At 46.9% G+C, this 14,757-nt stretch overlaps 1 protein-coding gene across 2 annotated transcripts; it reads right to left on the reverse strand.

Moving 5' to 3' along the window:
* Nucleotides 1-2,655: 2,655 nt before the first annotated feature.
* On the reverse strand, nucleotides 2,656-14,749 carry LOC109507373 (neurturin). 2 transcript variants are annotated; one of them, XM_019856749.1, is made up of 4 exons: nucleotides 14,699-14,749; nucleotides 14,491-14,588; nucleotides 6,761-7,046; nucleotides 2,656-4,289 (listed from the first exon to the last, which is right to left on the reverse strand). In XM_019856749.1, exons 3-4 carry the CDS (start codon nucleotides 7,017-7,019, stop codon nucleotides 3,859-3,861), a joined length of 690 nt encoding a protein of 229 aa, XP_019712308.1. In that variant the 5' UTR covers nucleotides 7,020-7,046; nucleotides 14,491-14,588; nucleotides 14,699-14,749; the 3' UTR covers nucleotides 2,656-3,858. The 2 variants fall into 2 exon arrangements, with proteins under 2 accessions (XP_019712308.1, XP_019712309.1); XM_019856750.1 differs by lacking the exons at nucleotides 14,491-14,588; nucleotides 14,699-14,749 and adding an exon at nucleotides 13,620-13,707.
* Between the last annotated feature and the right edge of the window lie 8 nt (nucleotides 14,750-14,757).

The following is a 14,757-nucleotide window of genomic DNA, read 5'->3' on the forward strand; positions in this document are numbered from 1 at the left end:
AAAACGCCTTACTATACATGGTCGTTTTTTTCGGCTAAAAACGCCTTACTATACATGGTCGTTTTTTTTTTGGCTAAAAACGCCTTAATCTACATGGTCGTTTTTTTCGGCTAAAAACGCCTGACTATACATAGTCGTTTTTTTCGGCTAAAAACGCCTGACGATATATGGTCGTTTTTTTCGGCTAAAAACGCCTGACTATACATGGTCGTTTTTTTCGGCTAAAAACGCCTTACTATACATGGTCGTTTTTTTCGGCTAAAAACGCCTTACTATACATGGTCGTTTTTTTCGGCTAAAAACGCCTTACTATACATGGTCGTTTTTTTCGGCTAAAAAAGCCTTACTATACATGGTCTTTTTTTTCGGCTAAAAACGCCTTACTATACATGGTCGTTTTTTTCGGCCAAAAACGCCTACCTATACATGGTCGTTTTTTTCGGCTAAAAAAGCCTTACTATACATGGTCTTTTTTTGTTTTTTTAGACAAAAAAACGACCATGTATAGTAAGGCGTTTTTAGCCGAAAAAAAACCGACCATGCATAGTAAGGTGTTTTGAGCCTAAAATCACGACCATGTATCGTCAGGCGTTTTTCGTCTTCCTTCGTTGATATGCTGGATTACTTGTACAGAGCGTTAAATGAGGTACCGCTTCGGGGGAAATGAGCATGGCACAACGTAGCTACCTGTGAAATGATGTTTATTCAGCAGTCCGTATAGAATAATAACAAACAACGTTTTGGCACAAAGTTGCTTCATGAGAACAAGCTTGTCTGTGTGTCCGTAAACTAAATAAATATGCAGAACCATAATTTACTTCCCAAATAAATATACAATATCAACTACAATAACAATGCACTGCCCGTTTTTCAAAACACAAAACCACACAAGATGGCGAAAGGTGATGTTTCACCGTTCGCGACAACGGCTGCTTTTTTTTTTCCTCCTCCCCGCGCTAAGGGCCAAACGGCCCCGTGACGGGTCTTTGGATGGCGTCGAGAAATTTTAGGGATGAGTGCAAACAACCAACGGTTTAAATTACCTCCAAAGCTCTGCTGTTGAAACGTCCGCAAATTGCATCCAGAAGGGTTGCAATCAGCCGGATACTTGAGATGTCTTTGTTTTCAATCCTCATCACAAGTCTTTTGGCAATGGTGCGCGGAAGTATAGTTAAAGTGTTTGGTTTGGGGTTACACGTTTTTTTTTTTTTGTTTTTTTTTAAAGACAGTTTGCTGGGTGTGACTCCAGCGCAGGGGTGGGGAAGCTTTTGTATGTACAAACCCCAGAGAATGTAAGAACCACATCCAACATCTCAAATGTTTGTATTATATAATAAAACATATTTCTTTGATTGTTGTATTCGTAGCTGGTCCTTGGGTAACTTCAGGGGGGGGGGGGGGTTGGTGGGGGGGGTTGTTATTGTTTGTCGAAGGATTCACAAGGACTTGTGGTACGGTTGTCGTGAGGGGTAAAGAATGCATTGAAATGGCCGCCTGCCATCCAGTATTGGAGGCTTAGATTTCAAATTTCAAAGGTGATATTGCAACTTTGGTTTCAAATACCAAATGTAAGGATTAAGGTTACGTCATGGTGTTCAGATTTGTGTGAAAGGGTTAGGGTTAAAAAAAAAAAGGGGCGGTTGGGTCTCGGGTTTCGATTCACCCTTTCAGGGACAGCGGTTACGACAGTGGACAACTTATGTTCTCGGGTTACAGGGTGCGTGAAAGGGTTCCAGTTTTAGGATAAAGATTGAGAGTTCATCTCATGCCAAGCCTGATTGAACTGTCGCACACTGTGCGGGCTTCTGCAACTAGTTTTCATGAATGGGCGACCATCGGCGGCTCGTTTTTCTGTGGCTGGAAATGAACGGTCAATCACAACAAACTCATAAGTACCTGTCAGGAAAAAAAAAAAAAAAAATCAGTTTTGCACTTAGAAACTGGATTTTGTTCATTCTAATCTCATCTACAGTCAAAGAGGAAAGTAGGATAAGAGTGGCATTTAGGAATTAGGTTGCGATTAGGACTGGAAAACATTGGAGAAAGAAAAATTTGAAAAAAGGTTCCCCATCCCTGCTTCGGAGAGCCGTTGCGTTTGTGTACGGAGGTGGAAGCGGAGCTTCAATAGTCATCTACACAAAAACAATAACATTGGAGTCAAATAGAATGCAGCTATAGAATTGATCAATAATCGACTTTGCTGTGGAATAACACTGCGGTCAGTAACACGCACGAAGCAAAGAAATAAAGCATACTTTTCCCCACGGCAGATATGCTCCAATCAGCTCCATAGTTAATTTAGGGCTTTAATTACACTTGTAAGGTGACTTAGCGTTCATGTTATGATTGGATATAATTCGGAGGGCTGTGCTTTGTGTGGGTCCGATGCAGACGCAATGGGAATATTCACACAAAATTCGACTTAATAAAAAAAAAAAAAAAAAACAAGGCAGAAACAATTCCAGACGACGCTTGTATGTGGCGGGACGGGAGAGGACGCACGGCGAACTGGCACAACAAAAACTAAAGCAAACACGGCCGCTTGGTGGAGGTGCGATCGACAAGTCTGGACAGCATCTTTCTTTCACTCTTGCTTTTTTTTTGTGTGTGTGTGTGTGTGTGTGTGTGTGTGTGTGTGTGTGTGTGTGTTATTCTTTTAATTGCTGCCAAGCGAATGAGTCATTCACTTGTAGCGAGGAGGCCCGAATTGTTTTAATTGTTTCTGCGGCACATTCCTTCGATGTCATCTGCACTCCAAATCCTCTTTTGCTCTTTCGCTCGATGGAAAGTGTCAAAAACACGGAGCTCGCTTGTACCAGCAAGTTGTTCTCTTGACAAGGACTCCCTTGTGCGTGCGCGTATCCAACATTCAAATAATATTTCGACTCTGTTGTGTTGCACATGCGCCTTTTGATATTGTTCAAAATCGATAGATAATTCCTCGACTTCAGAAATGAAATAGTTTGGGGACAGGAAATATGCGACGTTACTTTAAACCCAACTTCGGGTGATCCGGATATGGACTCAGAATGAATCGAGTGTTGCTCAGCTCAATAAATCAAATAATTTGAGTGGTGTACAACAAATACGTGACTTTGCCGTTGCTCGAATGAAGAACACTTCTTGAGGAATGAGCTGCGATGAGGAAAAATAGGACTTTTTTCCCGCACAACGCGACATGTGGTTTGGTTCAGGTTAGCATAAGCGCTGGTGCAATGATTAGCATTGACGAGCTACCGGGGCCCATCTTAGGAGAGTCGGATCATGACTTGGTTTGACCAAACATGAAATAATCCTGTTAGGTTTGTTAAGAAATTGGTTGAAAGTTGTGGAAGCCGAAAACCCAAAGCAGCAGTATTCCCGGTTAGCTTCTTGACGACTTTGAGTGAAAATGTGAATTGGAGCGAGCGCAGCCTTCTTGGATTGTTGATCTGTGTGAAAATGTCCAAAAAACAAAACTGTCTGCTGCCGATGTTTGTTGCGATAACGTGTTGCCCAATTTTGGTGGCAGTTTCGCACCCGCTCGGGGCTCATGTCGCCAAAGCTATTCGGGTTTGCGCTATTTGCGATTCGGGATGACTCGGGACGTTCGTCGTCGGGGGAATGACGACAATGCGTCACGTCGCGACATAGCTTGGACACCGTTGTTTACAGTGTTACTACACAGATAGAAAAAGCGAATACAAAAAACAAAAAAAAAAAATTGTGGATAGCAGTCACAGTCTGGCCGCTTGTCCCTTGAGCAGTTAGCTTCCTGAACGTAATCCTGATCTTGAGTTTGTATTCCGTAGTTTCCCCTGGTGAGAAGAGCTTAGAGCAGCGCGAAGAAGTGGGTGGGTCTTCCCCCGGGGGGCGGGGCTATACGCAGCCGCAGTTCTTGGCCGAAATGTTCTGTATGGTGTGGTAGCGGCTGCGATTGTCCAGGAAGGAGAAGTCCTTCTCGAAGGCGGTGGGCCGGCAGCAGGGGCCGACGCTCACCTTGTCCTTGCGATCCTTCTTGCGGAAGCCCGTCCTCATCATGTGCTCCATGGTGACGTCGTAGTTGCGCCTCTGCGCCGCGCACTTGCCGCTGCAGTAGCGCAGCATCACCGTCTCGTCGCTGTCGTAGCCCAGGCCCAGCTCGCTCACCGTCAGCTCCAGTTCCCTCACCGAGCACGGCTTGGCCCGCCGGGCTCTTTTAGTCCTTCGAGTCTGGCTGGGATCGCGCTTTTTCTGTCTCTTGCCGTCCAGCAAAGTCCCCACCACGTGCTGAAGCTCGCCTTTGGTGAAGCTCTGGAACATCATGGACACTGCGACAAAAGAGTTGAAAAGGATGTCAGAATTGTGCGCAAACGACAAGTGCTAGCAGGTTGAGTTTGGGTCGTTTGAGATGATGCTTTTCGGATGGCGTCGGGTGGAATGATGACGTTGGATTAGCTCCTAAAGTTTGGGGTTTGGGTTTGTCCTTGCTTGGCACAAAACTTGTCCTCAAGTATCCATCCATCCCTTTTCTGAACCGCTTTATCCTCACATGGGTCGCGGGGCGTGCTGGAGCCTATCCCAGTCGTCTTCGGGCGGTAGGCGGAGGGACACCCTGAACCAGTTGCCAGCGAATCGCACGGCACACAGAGACGAACAACCGTCCGCGCTCGCACTCACACCAAGGAACAATTTCGAGTGTTCAATCAGCCTGCCGGGCATGATTTTGGAATGTGGGAGGAAAGCGGAATACCCGGAGAAAAGCCACGCAGGCCTCGAGGAGAACATGCAAACTCCACACAGGGAGGCCGGAGCCGGAATCGAACCCACGACCTTTGCTCTGTGAGGTCGGCGGGCTAACCACCGGACCAAGCGGGCCGCCCTGTACTCAAGTAAGAGTTTTCTGAAGAATAACATGACGCAAGTCAAAGTAAAAAGTTGTCCTGCACAAATAATGACTTGAGTCAGCATTCACTGAAAAACTACCGAGTGACTGGTGATTGACATCACACCGATTTCATTTTTAATCGGTATGAACATCTAATCAACCGAAATATCAAATAGGAATGTGCAAATTCCAATCTTGAGCAACAATTTAATCCGACAAAATATATGAAGGTAAATTTTGCCGCAAGAAACGGTCCGACATCAACTTTGTTTCCATCAGTGAACCAGCACAATCGGCTCACCGGGCACAGATGACATTTTCTCAAGTTTTTGTTGGCTGGAGTCAACATGCAGACATTTTTAGGCAGACGAAGAAGACGGCGCGTGAGAGATTTTCATTTTCATTCTCATTGTCAGTAAGGTAGACGGAGACTGAATGTGAGGCAGGGGATCTTGCGCCTCTTCAGACTGCCAGCCGCGTGCAGAGGAAACCCGCCGTTGTTTGTGCTCCGCGTCACGTCAATAAGTCACTTTGACAAGTGTGCTTCTGTGTTGGACTGCGGAGACTTTGTGAGCAGTCGTGACTCGTGACTGTCTGTCAAACATCGCTAGCGGTTACCTTTGAATGGTGAAACAGAGTCATGTGACCCAAAAAAAAAATTGTTATCAAGTAACAAATATGGATTTGGTTCGGATTTGAGGCGGATCAGGTTTCGGGTTGGAGTTCGGCTTTTGAGGGTAAACGTTTGTGTTGTGTTTTAGGGTCGGGTCAGGGAATTAGCGCAAGGGTTTCGATTATCGCGAGACATTAAAACCTGCTCCAACGCGCTGCAGCGACTGCTTGTTGCGTGATGTCATTGTGGTATAGTTTTTACACGGTTGTGCGTTCTGGCAAGTGCGTTGGATTTGGATTCGGGGTGAGGGTGAGTTTGGGTCAGGGTTTGATCTCGGCGCAGGGGTGTCAAACTGCGGTCCTGGAGGGCCGCCGTCCCGCGCGTTTTCCAAGTGTCCCCGTTGGAACAAAGCTGATTCAAATGATCAGATCATCAGCAAGCTCTGCGGAAGCCTGACAGTGAACCTGTTCATTTGAATCAGGTGTGTTGCAACAGGGAGACTTGGAAAACATGCAGCAGGACCGCAGTTTGACACCCCCGATTCTAGGCTGTGGGGTCGTGTTTGTTTCGGGTTCAGGTGTTTGGAATTCCGCGCAAGGGTGATTGTCGCGGGTGACACGGCAACAGAGCGAGCGGTGAGCACATCCCTCGCACAGTTGTGAGCTTGGGGATTCAAATTTGCCCCGTGCCGGAGTGGCTTTTTTCCGGGTACTCCTGCATCCTCCCACATTGCAAAATCGGGTCACTTATGTCAATTAAAAACTCCAAAATTGTCCTTCGGTGTGAACTTGAGTGGAAATGGTTGTTTGTCCTCGAGGATTGGAATTCCGCGCAAGGGTGATTGTCGCGGGTGACACGGCAACAGAGCGAGCGGTGAGCACATCCCTCGCACAGTTGTGAGCTTGGGGATTCAAATTTGCCCCGTGCCGGAGTGGCTTTTTTCCGGGTACTCCTGCATCCTCCCACATTGCAAAATCGGGTCACTTATGTCAATTAAAAACTCCAAAATTGTCCTTCGGTGTGAACTTGAGTGGAAATGGTTGTTTGTCGCCCTGTGATTGGCTGGCGACCAGTCCGGGGGGGTCTACTAACCCATCTCTTGCCGAAAACTACGATGGTCAACCGCAACCCAAGTGAGGATAAACGGTCTAAAAAAAAAAAAATGGATGAATGGATCCTTAGTGTGAAGGATTCGGACCTCAAGTTTTGGTTGGGGCTTTTGGGCTTTATGCACCCGGTCGAACAAATTAGCAGTTAGCAGGATAATGATGATGATGACGATGACAAATGTGGGGTCTTACACTCCGAGAGTAGGGAGTTCATGTTGTCTGCTGAGCGCGTCCTCCGATGAAGAGCGCCGGCGAGGGTGGCCGCCGGCAAGGACGACGGACTTCCTGAGAATGACGGATGGCGCGAGGAGAACGACGAGGCTTGCTGTTTGCTCTTCGCTTTTGGCCGTCTGCTGGCGGCGGCGGTGGTGGCCGTGTTTCTAACGAGGATGAGCGACAGGGCTGCGCCACAGAGCACGAAGGCAAAAGTAGCACTTTTCCATAACTTCATCTTAGAGCGTGGAGGAGCATTGAGACGCTGGCAAGAGAAGAAGAAGAAAAAAAAGAGACAAACGTCACTCTGGCTCTGAGGAATGCAACAATAGGCTTTACAGAACCCCGATGTGTGCTTGTTCATTTTTCTAAATGAGGTTAGTGTTGATCTTTGGGCTGGCTAAAGGGTAAGAATTCGCTTTTGGGTTTGAGCGGACTTCGGGTTGGTCTCTGGGTTGTGGGTAAGGCTTGGTGTCGAGGCAGAGTGAGGGTTGGTCTTGATGGCAAGTTGGCGGGAAGGTTTGGGGTTCAGCGCTTTGTGGCGTTTGGCTTTTGATCGGGGTTGATTTGACGGTGTGCTTTTGGGTAGAGTAACACTTGGCTGAGTGTTGTATCGAGTCTCATGAGCACCAATGTTTGCATATCGGTAGCACGAGGGTTACGCTTTGGTCCCATAATTCCTCTTCTTCTTCCCGGTTTCCTTCTCCCTCTCACCCGGTGAATGCGGCGGGAGCGTTTCCCAACATTTCAGTCATGCTCAAGTAGCGGGAGGAGTTAAAAAAAAAAGGAAGGGTGAGGAAGCTTGCTTGAATGTGTCGTAAACCTTTCAGACATGCAGAAAAGCGATTTTTTTTCCCCCTTCTTAATCTTTTACTCACTGTCCAATAAAAAATGTGCTTTCAACCAAAACCGTTTCAATCTTGCTTGAGCCCGCCTTTCACAATCGCCACTCTGCTTTTTCTTTTTCCTGCACTTATGGCTTCGCATTTTTCTTATCATGTCACTTGTGAAGAAAAGAAAAAAAAAAAAAAAGGAAAAAATCATTTCCTTCAAGCCAGAAATAAGTAACTGTCTGTCAGTGTCTAACAGCAAATCCAGACTGGCTCTTAAGTGTTTTGCCAGACTAGATTGTGTTCACACATGTCGTAGTAGCGCACACTAACACATCCAGTATGGACGTACAGAAGGTTGCCATGAAAGCAACAGTCTATAAATAATGCGATGCCCTATGAATCATGCTAATGCTACATTGGTGTGTTACAAGGAGAATCGTATCGCTATCATTTCCTCAGTGACCGAGGATCATCTAGTTTTTTTTTTTTTTTTTTTTGGGCGGTCTGCGGACCAGCCAGGACACCTCATCTTGTGTTAGCGCTAGTACGGAGGTCAATCGAGCAAAATGCTAAAAAAAAAAAAAAAAGTGCATAATTTTTATGATTCATTAGCTTAGCTCCAAGCGCTAAAGTAAAATAATGGAATGTCACGTGACTAAACCGAAAAAAATCACGTTGGCAGCCGTAAAGTAATCACATAATTAAATACAATGTAAAATTGTGACTCTTGATGCTAACTGCTAGCACGTCAAGGGGATTTTGCATTGTTTTTTTTTTTTGTTTTTTTTTTAGCATAACGCAAAGAGGGCCTTCATTGACGCGGCTCTGGTTGTTTGAAATACACAAAGTGTAATTCTATTTGTTTTTATATGTCTCCACTGAATGATGCCTCATATGTTGAAAATTCCTCGCCTCGCTTGTATCTCAAGGCACCATTTTGTATTTTGGTCGCCTTACTTGCTTACTTCTAACTCCGAGTGTTGCGCAACGCATTTGGACAAGGCTAACCCGAGAGCAGGTGTAGCTAAAGCCGTCGTCTCCGGAACGAGCGTTGACAGACGACGACAAAGATGAGAACCGCCACCGGCAGGATGAGGAAGGAAGAGGAAGGAAGAGAGACCCGGGGAGGAGAAGGAGAGGAAGCAGCAGGAAAAGTCATCGGCAAACAAAAATAAAAGAGGCCGACGAGGCCCTTGAAACAAAACAAATGGGGAGAAAAAGAGCCCGTTTTGTGTGCGCGTTGGGGCGGAGAGGAACATGCGTGCGCAGCCGCTGACGGTCTCCGAGGATCGCTTAGCGTGTTTGAGGCTGACCGTATAAAGCTCAGCCAAGAATGATCAGAATGCTCATACCATCCTCGTCCCCGTTAGTTTAATACAAACATCAAACAAACGAAACCAACAATTTTTCTGCACTTTTTCCACAAAGAGTTCAAAAGCAAGCCGATGGACATTAAAGTAATGACATCCGGCCAGCAGAGGAACATCACACCCGCCGCAGGGCAAAGGGCAGATTGCCATCCAGAGACAGCAGAGATATTTGGGTCCAAAATAAGCCAAAGCGGGTGAAAATGGGTGAGACGCAAGCTTCATTGGAGGCAACTTTTTGATCCAACCTACAAAACAAGCCACTTTGTGTTTGGAGTAAGCACAACAATTTGAGATTTGTCATATTAATTCAATTTATTTGAAAACCTGGACGACACAAATTGTGGGCAATGCAGTCAAGACAAGTCAGGCCTTTCTCCATCCTGTGGCGGGCGTCCGCTCGGTCACTTCCAAACGCAGCAAAACTTGAAATGAGCATTCGAATAAATCCAAATCATGTGATGGATTTTTTTATCTGTATTTTGGCTCCGCGACCGCATCTCTCTGCGCTCACACGCGACTTCCGGGGGCCGTCTTTTTCTTTTGCCATTTTACCGCCTTTCATGAACGCGCGAGAGGCGTTGAGGGCGCCGTGAAAACAGGGACTCTTTCAACTGGCCTCCAACCGCTCAAAGATGCCATTATCTTGGGTGTACAATAAATGGGGGGTTAATTGGGCAAGTGCCGAACCGCCTGGAGGAAGATGAGGCACCGATGTGACACCAAGACACTTTTGAAGGTCGGGTATGAAGCGTCTCTTTGTGCGGAGGAGATAGCGGCTTTTTTTTTTTTTTTAATTTTACGACGGCGACCTCCCCCGGGTCATGTGACGTGCCACAAGGTCAGACGCCGCACGCTCTCCGTCTCATAACACCTGATAATCCACTTACATAACGGCTCTTGATATGAGACCCGCTGAAGCGTCGGGTTTGAACGCGCCGCGCACTTCAGCCCGTAAGCAAGATGCAGAAGGGTGCGTTAGCGGCGTAAATAAGACGGTAGATTGGGCACCTACTGTGTGTCGTCGTGTGTAATGGGGGGGGGGGGGGGACGCGGGGTTTCATTTGGAGTCAGCGGCAGGTGGGCCGGGAGCCGAGTGCTCACAGAGGTAACAGGGACATATTCCAAAGATCAGGGCGGGATTAGCACTAATGCCTGCAGTCGGCTTTATCTGCCGTCACGTGGGTGAACACCTGGCCGCAGGGGGGGGGCGGGCCTTTCCTTTATATACACTTTGTGTGTGTGCGCGCGTGTGTGTGCGCTAATCCAGCAGACAGTTTCAACTCAGCGGTCGAACAGAAACACCTTCCTCACGAGACCTTTGCTTTATTCAGGAGTTGCTCTCAAATATAACGGCTGTTCTAAAAAAAAAAAAAAACGGGCGCTGAAACGAAAGCTTAATTGGGAGGCGCTTAGATGGGTCTGGAGCAGCTCACTTTGCTGCATCACCATTTGTGACGGATTCAATCTTTTAACTTCCCCAAAATCGGATTTCTCACCTTTCTAAAAATACATTTTGAAGTCAGGGAAACGAGGAAGCGAGCACCTCGATAGGTCTGAATAGGTGTTGTACTGTTAGGAAGTTTACTTTCTAAATTCAAGCTCCTCGATGGGTCGAGAGAACGAACAAACAAGCACCTCGCCGGATCGGGAGGCGGTCACTTTAGTACATCACCATTGACGAATGATTCAACCTTCTCACCGTGCAGAAACATGCTTTGAGTCAACGGGTCTGGAGCAGCACCACTACTTGCAAAAGACTCAACCGTCTAACCTCCCAAAAATGTGGCGCTTCACTGCCCTGCAAGATTCTTAATGATCATAAAAAAACGAGGACGTGCGCACACTGACAGGTCTCGAGTTTCACTTTAGTACCTCACCATTTGTGATTTTTTTTTTTTTTAAACCTCCCCAAAAAGGCTTCTCACATTCACACGTGACTTTTTAAGTCTGGAGAACAAAGGAGTGAGCGCCTCGATGGGTCTGACAAATGGAAGAAGCAAGCACCTCAAGGCGCTCTGGAGTCACATTTGATTTCATTGGATTCCAACTTTCTGACCTCACAAAAGGTGTCGCACGAGAGTTTCCTTTTCAAGTTTGGAGAACAAGGAAGTGGGCACCTCGACGGGTCTGAGGAAAAGGATGTAATTATCTTGAGTTTGGGGCCAAAACACTATTTGCAACACAAGTCTACTTTCTTACCTATGAAAAAAGTTGTTTGCTTTCGCCCCCGCCCCCTTTCCTAATCGACTTTTCTTCTCAAGTCTGAAGAGCAACGAAGTGAATACCTCAACGGGTCTGCATCAGCTCACCTTGTAGCATCTCAACATTTTTCATCACCGACTTTCTACAACGCGGCAGCAAGTCAGTATAACCTCGCCTTTGCACAGGATTTTCCTCGTCAGGAGAATGGGCAAGTGAGTGCCTCAACGGGTCTGGAGCCAACCACTTTGGCGCCGAGGTTGAGGCCCTCGAGGATGGAATCATCTTGAGTTTGGGGCCAAAACATTATTTGCAACACAAGTCGACTTTCTTACCTATGAAAAAAGTTGTTTGCTTTCGCGAGGCCCTCAAATAAAGGGGATATTACGGGGCTGGATTGGCTGTTCTAAATGAAGGCGAGCGCTTGAGTCAGCGAGATCTTTCGAGCGCCTGCCGGCGCTTGTTAGCGAAAGTTCCACACGAACGAGGGCAAATGTTGCTTTTGTTGCAAAACCGACGTGGAAAAGTGCTTCCGCGGACTGATTCACGTCAGATCGGCCCGTCGCGTTGAACGGCGCTCACAAATACGTGCAAGCACAGGCAAGTGCGAGTGGAGAAAACACGATTCTTTGTACAGGACTTTCCTCGTCACGAGAATGGGCAAGTGAGTGCCTCGACGGGTCTGGAGCCAACCACTTTGGCGCCGAGGTTGAGGCCCTCAAATAAAGGGGATATTACGGGGCTGGATTGGCTGTTCTAAATGAAGGCGAGTGCTTGAGTCAGCGAGATCTTTCGAGCGGAGATCTTTCGAGCGCCTGCCGGCGCTTGTTAGCGAAAGTTCCACACGAACGAGGGCAAATGTTGCTTTTGTTGCAAAACCGACGTGGAAAAGTGCTTCCGCGGACTGATTCACGTCAGATCGGCCCGTCGCGTTGAACGGCGCTCACAAATACGTGCAAGCACAGGCAAGTGCGAGTGGAGAAAACACGATGACATTTTTGCCTGCATGGTAGCTAAAAAAACACACACGAAAAAAAAAAAAAAACAACGCGGTGCTCCGAAGGTCGAAGCGAGGAAGCTTTCTCTGCCTCCCTCCACTCTTTCTCACACTTGAACTTGTCAGACGTGTGATTCACTGCAGGGAGGGATGAGGCGTCGTCATTCGTGGTGAATGACTGCGATGACGTTCCGTGAAAACCCGATTTCAAAAGAGCGGTAAATGGAATGCACTTATTTGATGATGACTTTAACTTGGCTGCTTTCTTTTACGTGAGCTTGATTTCATATTTTCAATTATAGATGAACTAGATTTGATTTTTTTAAAAAAAACAGAAAAAAAAAATATATATAGCTTTTTTTTTACACACACACACACACACACACACACACACACACACACACACACGCACACACACACACACTGTGGTATTTATGGGCTTGAGTTTTTTTTTTTTTTAATTTTCAAGATTCTTTTTTTATGCCCTAAATGCTTATCGTAATTTAATAACAAAATCAGAAATAATTCAATTTTTAAAAACATGATTTGGATTGCACTGTATTCATTCATGGGTTTATTCATCAGCCCATCATGCGAATAATTTGTATTTATTTTTTTAAAGGGTTGAAACAACGATGTGTGACATTATTTCATATGAATCATCTAAGTTTATTTTTCAACAATTCAACACATTTTTGCATTCTTTGGCTTTTGGCTCGGCATGAGACTTGATTTTTAGTTTGGCTGTTTTTTGGGCTTTCTACTGTTTTCGTGATTAATTTATTGTTGGTTGTTGTAGGAAATTTTTTTTGGTCCAAATGCTGCACTTTGTATATCGCGGTGGTTGTTTTAAAATGCTCTTTAAATAAGTTGAGTTGAGCTGAGAATAAACTTCAAGCTTGAATAAATGTCATTCAAATTTTTTTTAACTGAAGTAAATAAATTTCTTTTAAAATATTTTAGGAAACAATATTGATTGATATGTTTCGAGCCATAATTTTGTTTTGTTTTTTTCTCATATATTCTATTGATATTGGTCCTCTTTTTGCACAAGATCCCCGAATCCAACAGTTCGTATGACATTTGACATGATTTTCAGCATTTTTCTTCACCGAAGCGGGAGGGAGATGTCACGTGGTTCTGCCGCTTGCACGCACGCACGCACACATGCCGTGGACCAAAAATGGTTTTCACGCTAACGAGCTAAACGTGACGACGAGGGGCCAAAAACTGTCTTCAAAATGCGAGTGGGATGCAAGAGAAGAGAATTGCGTCACAAGCGTTCCGTGACAAGTGGCGGCCCTCGCGTGGAGGTTTCCGACCACCATTGGAATTAATCCCGGCGTGCACTCGGCCGCGCCGGGGCGCAACACCTAAACGCCTCGGCCATAAGCTCGGCCGGCTTAAAGCCGACAAAAGGAGATATGTGGCGTTCTTACCGTTCGGGCCGACTAATCCAGATTTAGCTGCGTGGCGTTTTGTCTCGGGCTGACCTCCACCGGGAAAGTCCATCACCGTGTTGACGGGTGAAAAACGCGCATCCCGACGCGGCTGCACCCTCCGGAGAGGGAGTTGTCCGGACTTGATTCAGGCCCTTTGAGTGTCTTTTTCTTTTTCTTTTGAAATCACTCGCGCTCCTTCACGGGAAAGATCCAAACGCGCGTTCGTGGGACTTTCATAGCACTCTGAGCGGATCCGCGCGGGAAGAAAAAGTTTGGAAGGTGGTGGGCATCAGCATCTCGTCCGCAGCTGTGAGATGGTGGAAGTTGGGCGCCGAGCGTCTCCGCCTGCCTTTGCTCGGCACCCCCCCCCTCCCCGACCGCTCCAACTGTTGCTCCTCCTCCTCCTCGGATTACCCCCGACATGATAATCTCCCTCGGGGCCGCGGCTCCTGAAGGATGCTTTGGCCCGGCGCGTACGAGGGCTTTACGCTCACCTTCTGCTCGGCGAGAGAGTCGGGCTGGGGGGCAGGGGGGGCTGGCGGGGTCCGCCGCAATCTTTTAAGGGGAATTAGGAAAGTTCGCAATGGGTTTTAACGCCACTAAGACGATCTTAAACCCACTTAGATGAAATTATCACAGCGGAGGCATTCCGTGATAATGGAATCTGCCGATGAAAGCGCCTCAAAGGGTAGCGTTTTTTTTTTTGGGGGGGGGGGGCGCAGATGGTGAGGTGTTTTGGTGGACGGCCGTAAGAAAATAAACAGCGCCAAAGAAGATCGGCAAACAGGTGGGTAGGGAAGCCGATAATCAACAATCTCCATGTCATCTAAACATTTGTGATGTGCCGCCAGACTGCCCGACTACTCACCTTGCGTGGCCTCCTGCCAAGTCGTCAACTTCCAGGGATATCGGCGGAATCGGGGTTTTGGAACTTCTCTCGAGCCTTGACGAAATTTGTCCCCTCACCTAAGGAGAACAATGAGGTCAACGCATTAGACGGGTCTGGAGTCGCTCGCTTACGTTATACGTATCACAAGCGGTTCAGATTATGGATGGATGCATGAACAATTTGTTACCTGCTCAGCTTCCGATGAGACTTTTGTTTTCACGTCAGCTGAAGAAAGGGGGGGGGGGG

Source organism: Hippocampus comes, unplaced genomic scaffold (genome assembly GCF_001891065.2).
Source record: "Hippocampus comes isolate QL1 unplaced genomic scaffold, H_comes_QL1_v1.1 scaffold105, whole genome shotgun sequence".
Taxonomy (NCBI): domain Eukaryota; kingdom Metazoa; phylum Chordata; class Actinopteri; order Syngnathiformes; family Syngnathidae; genus Hippocampus; species Hippocampus comes.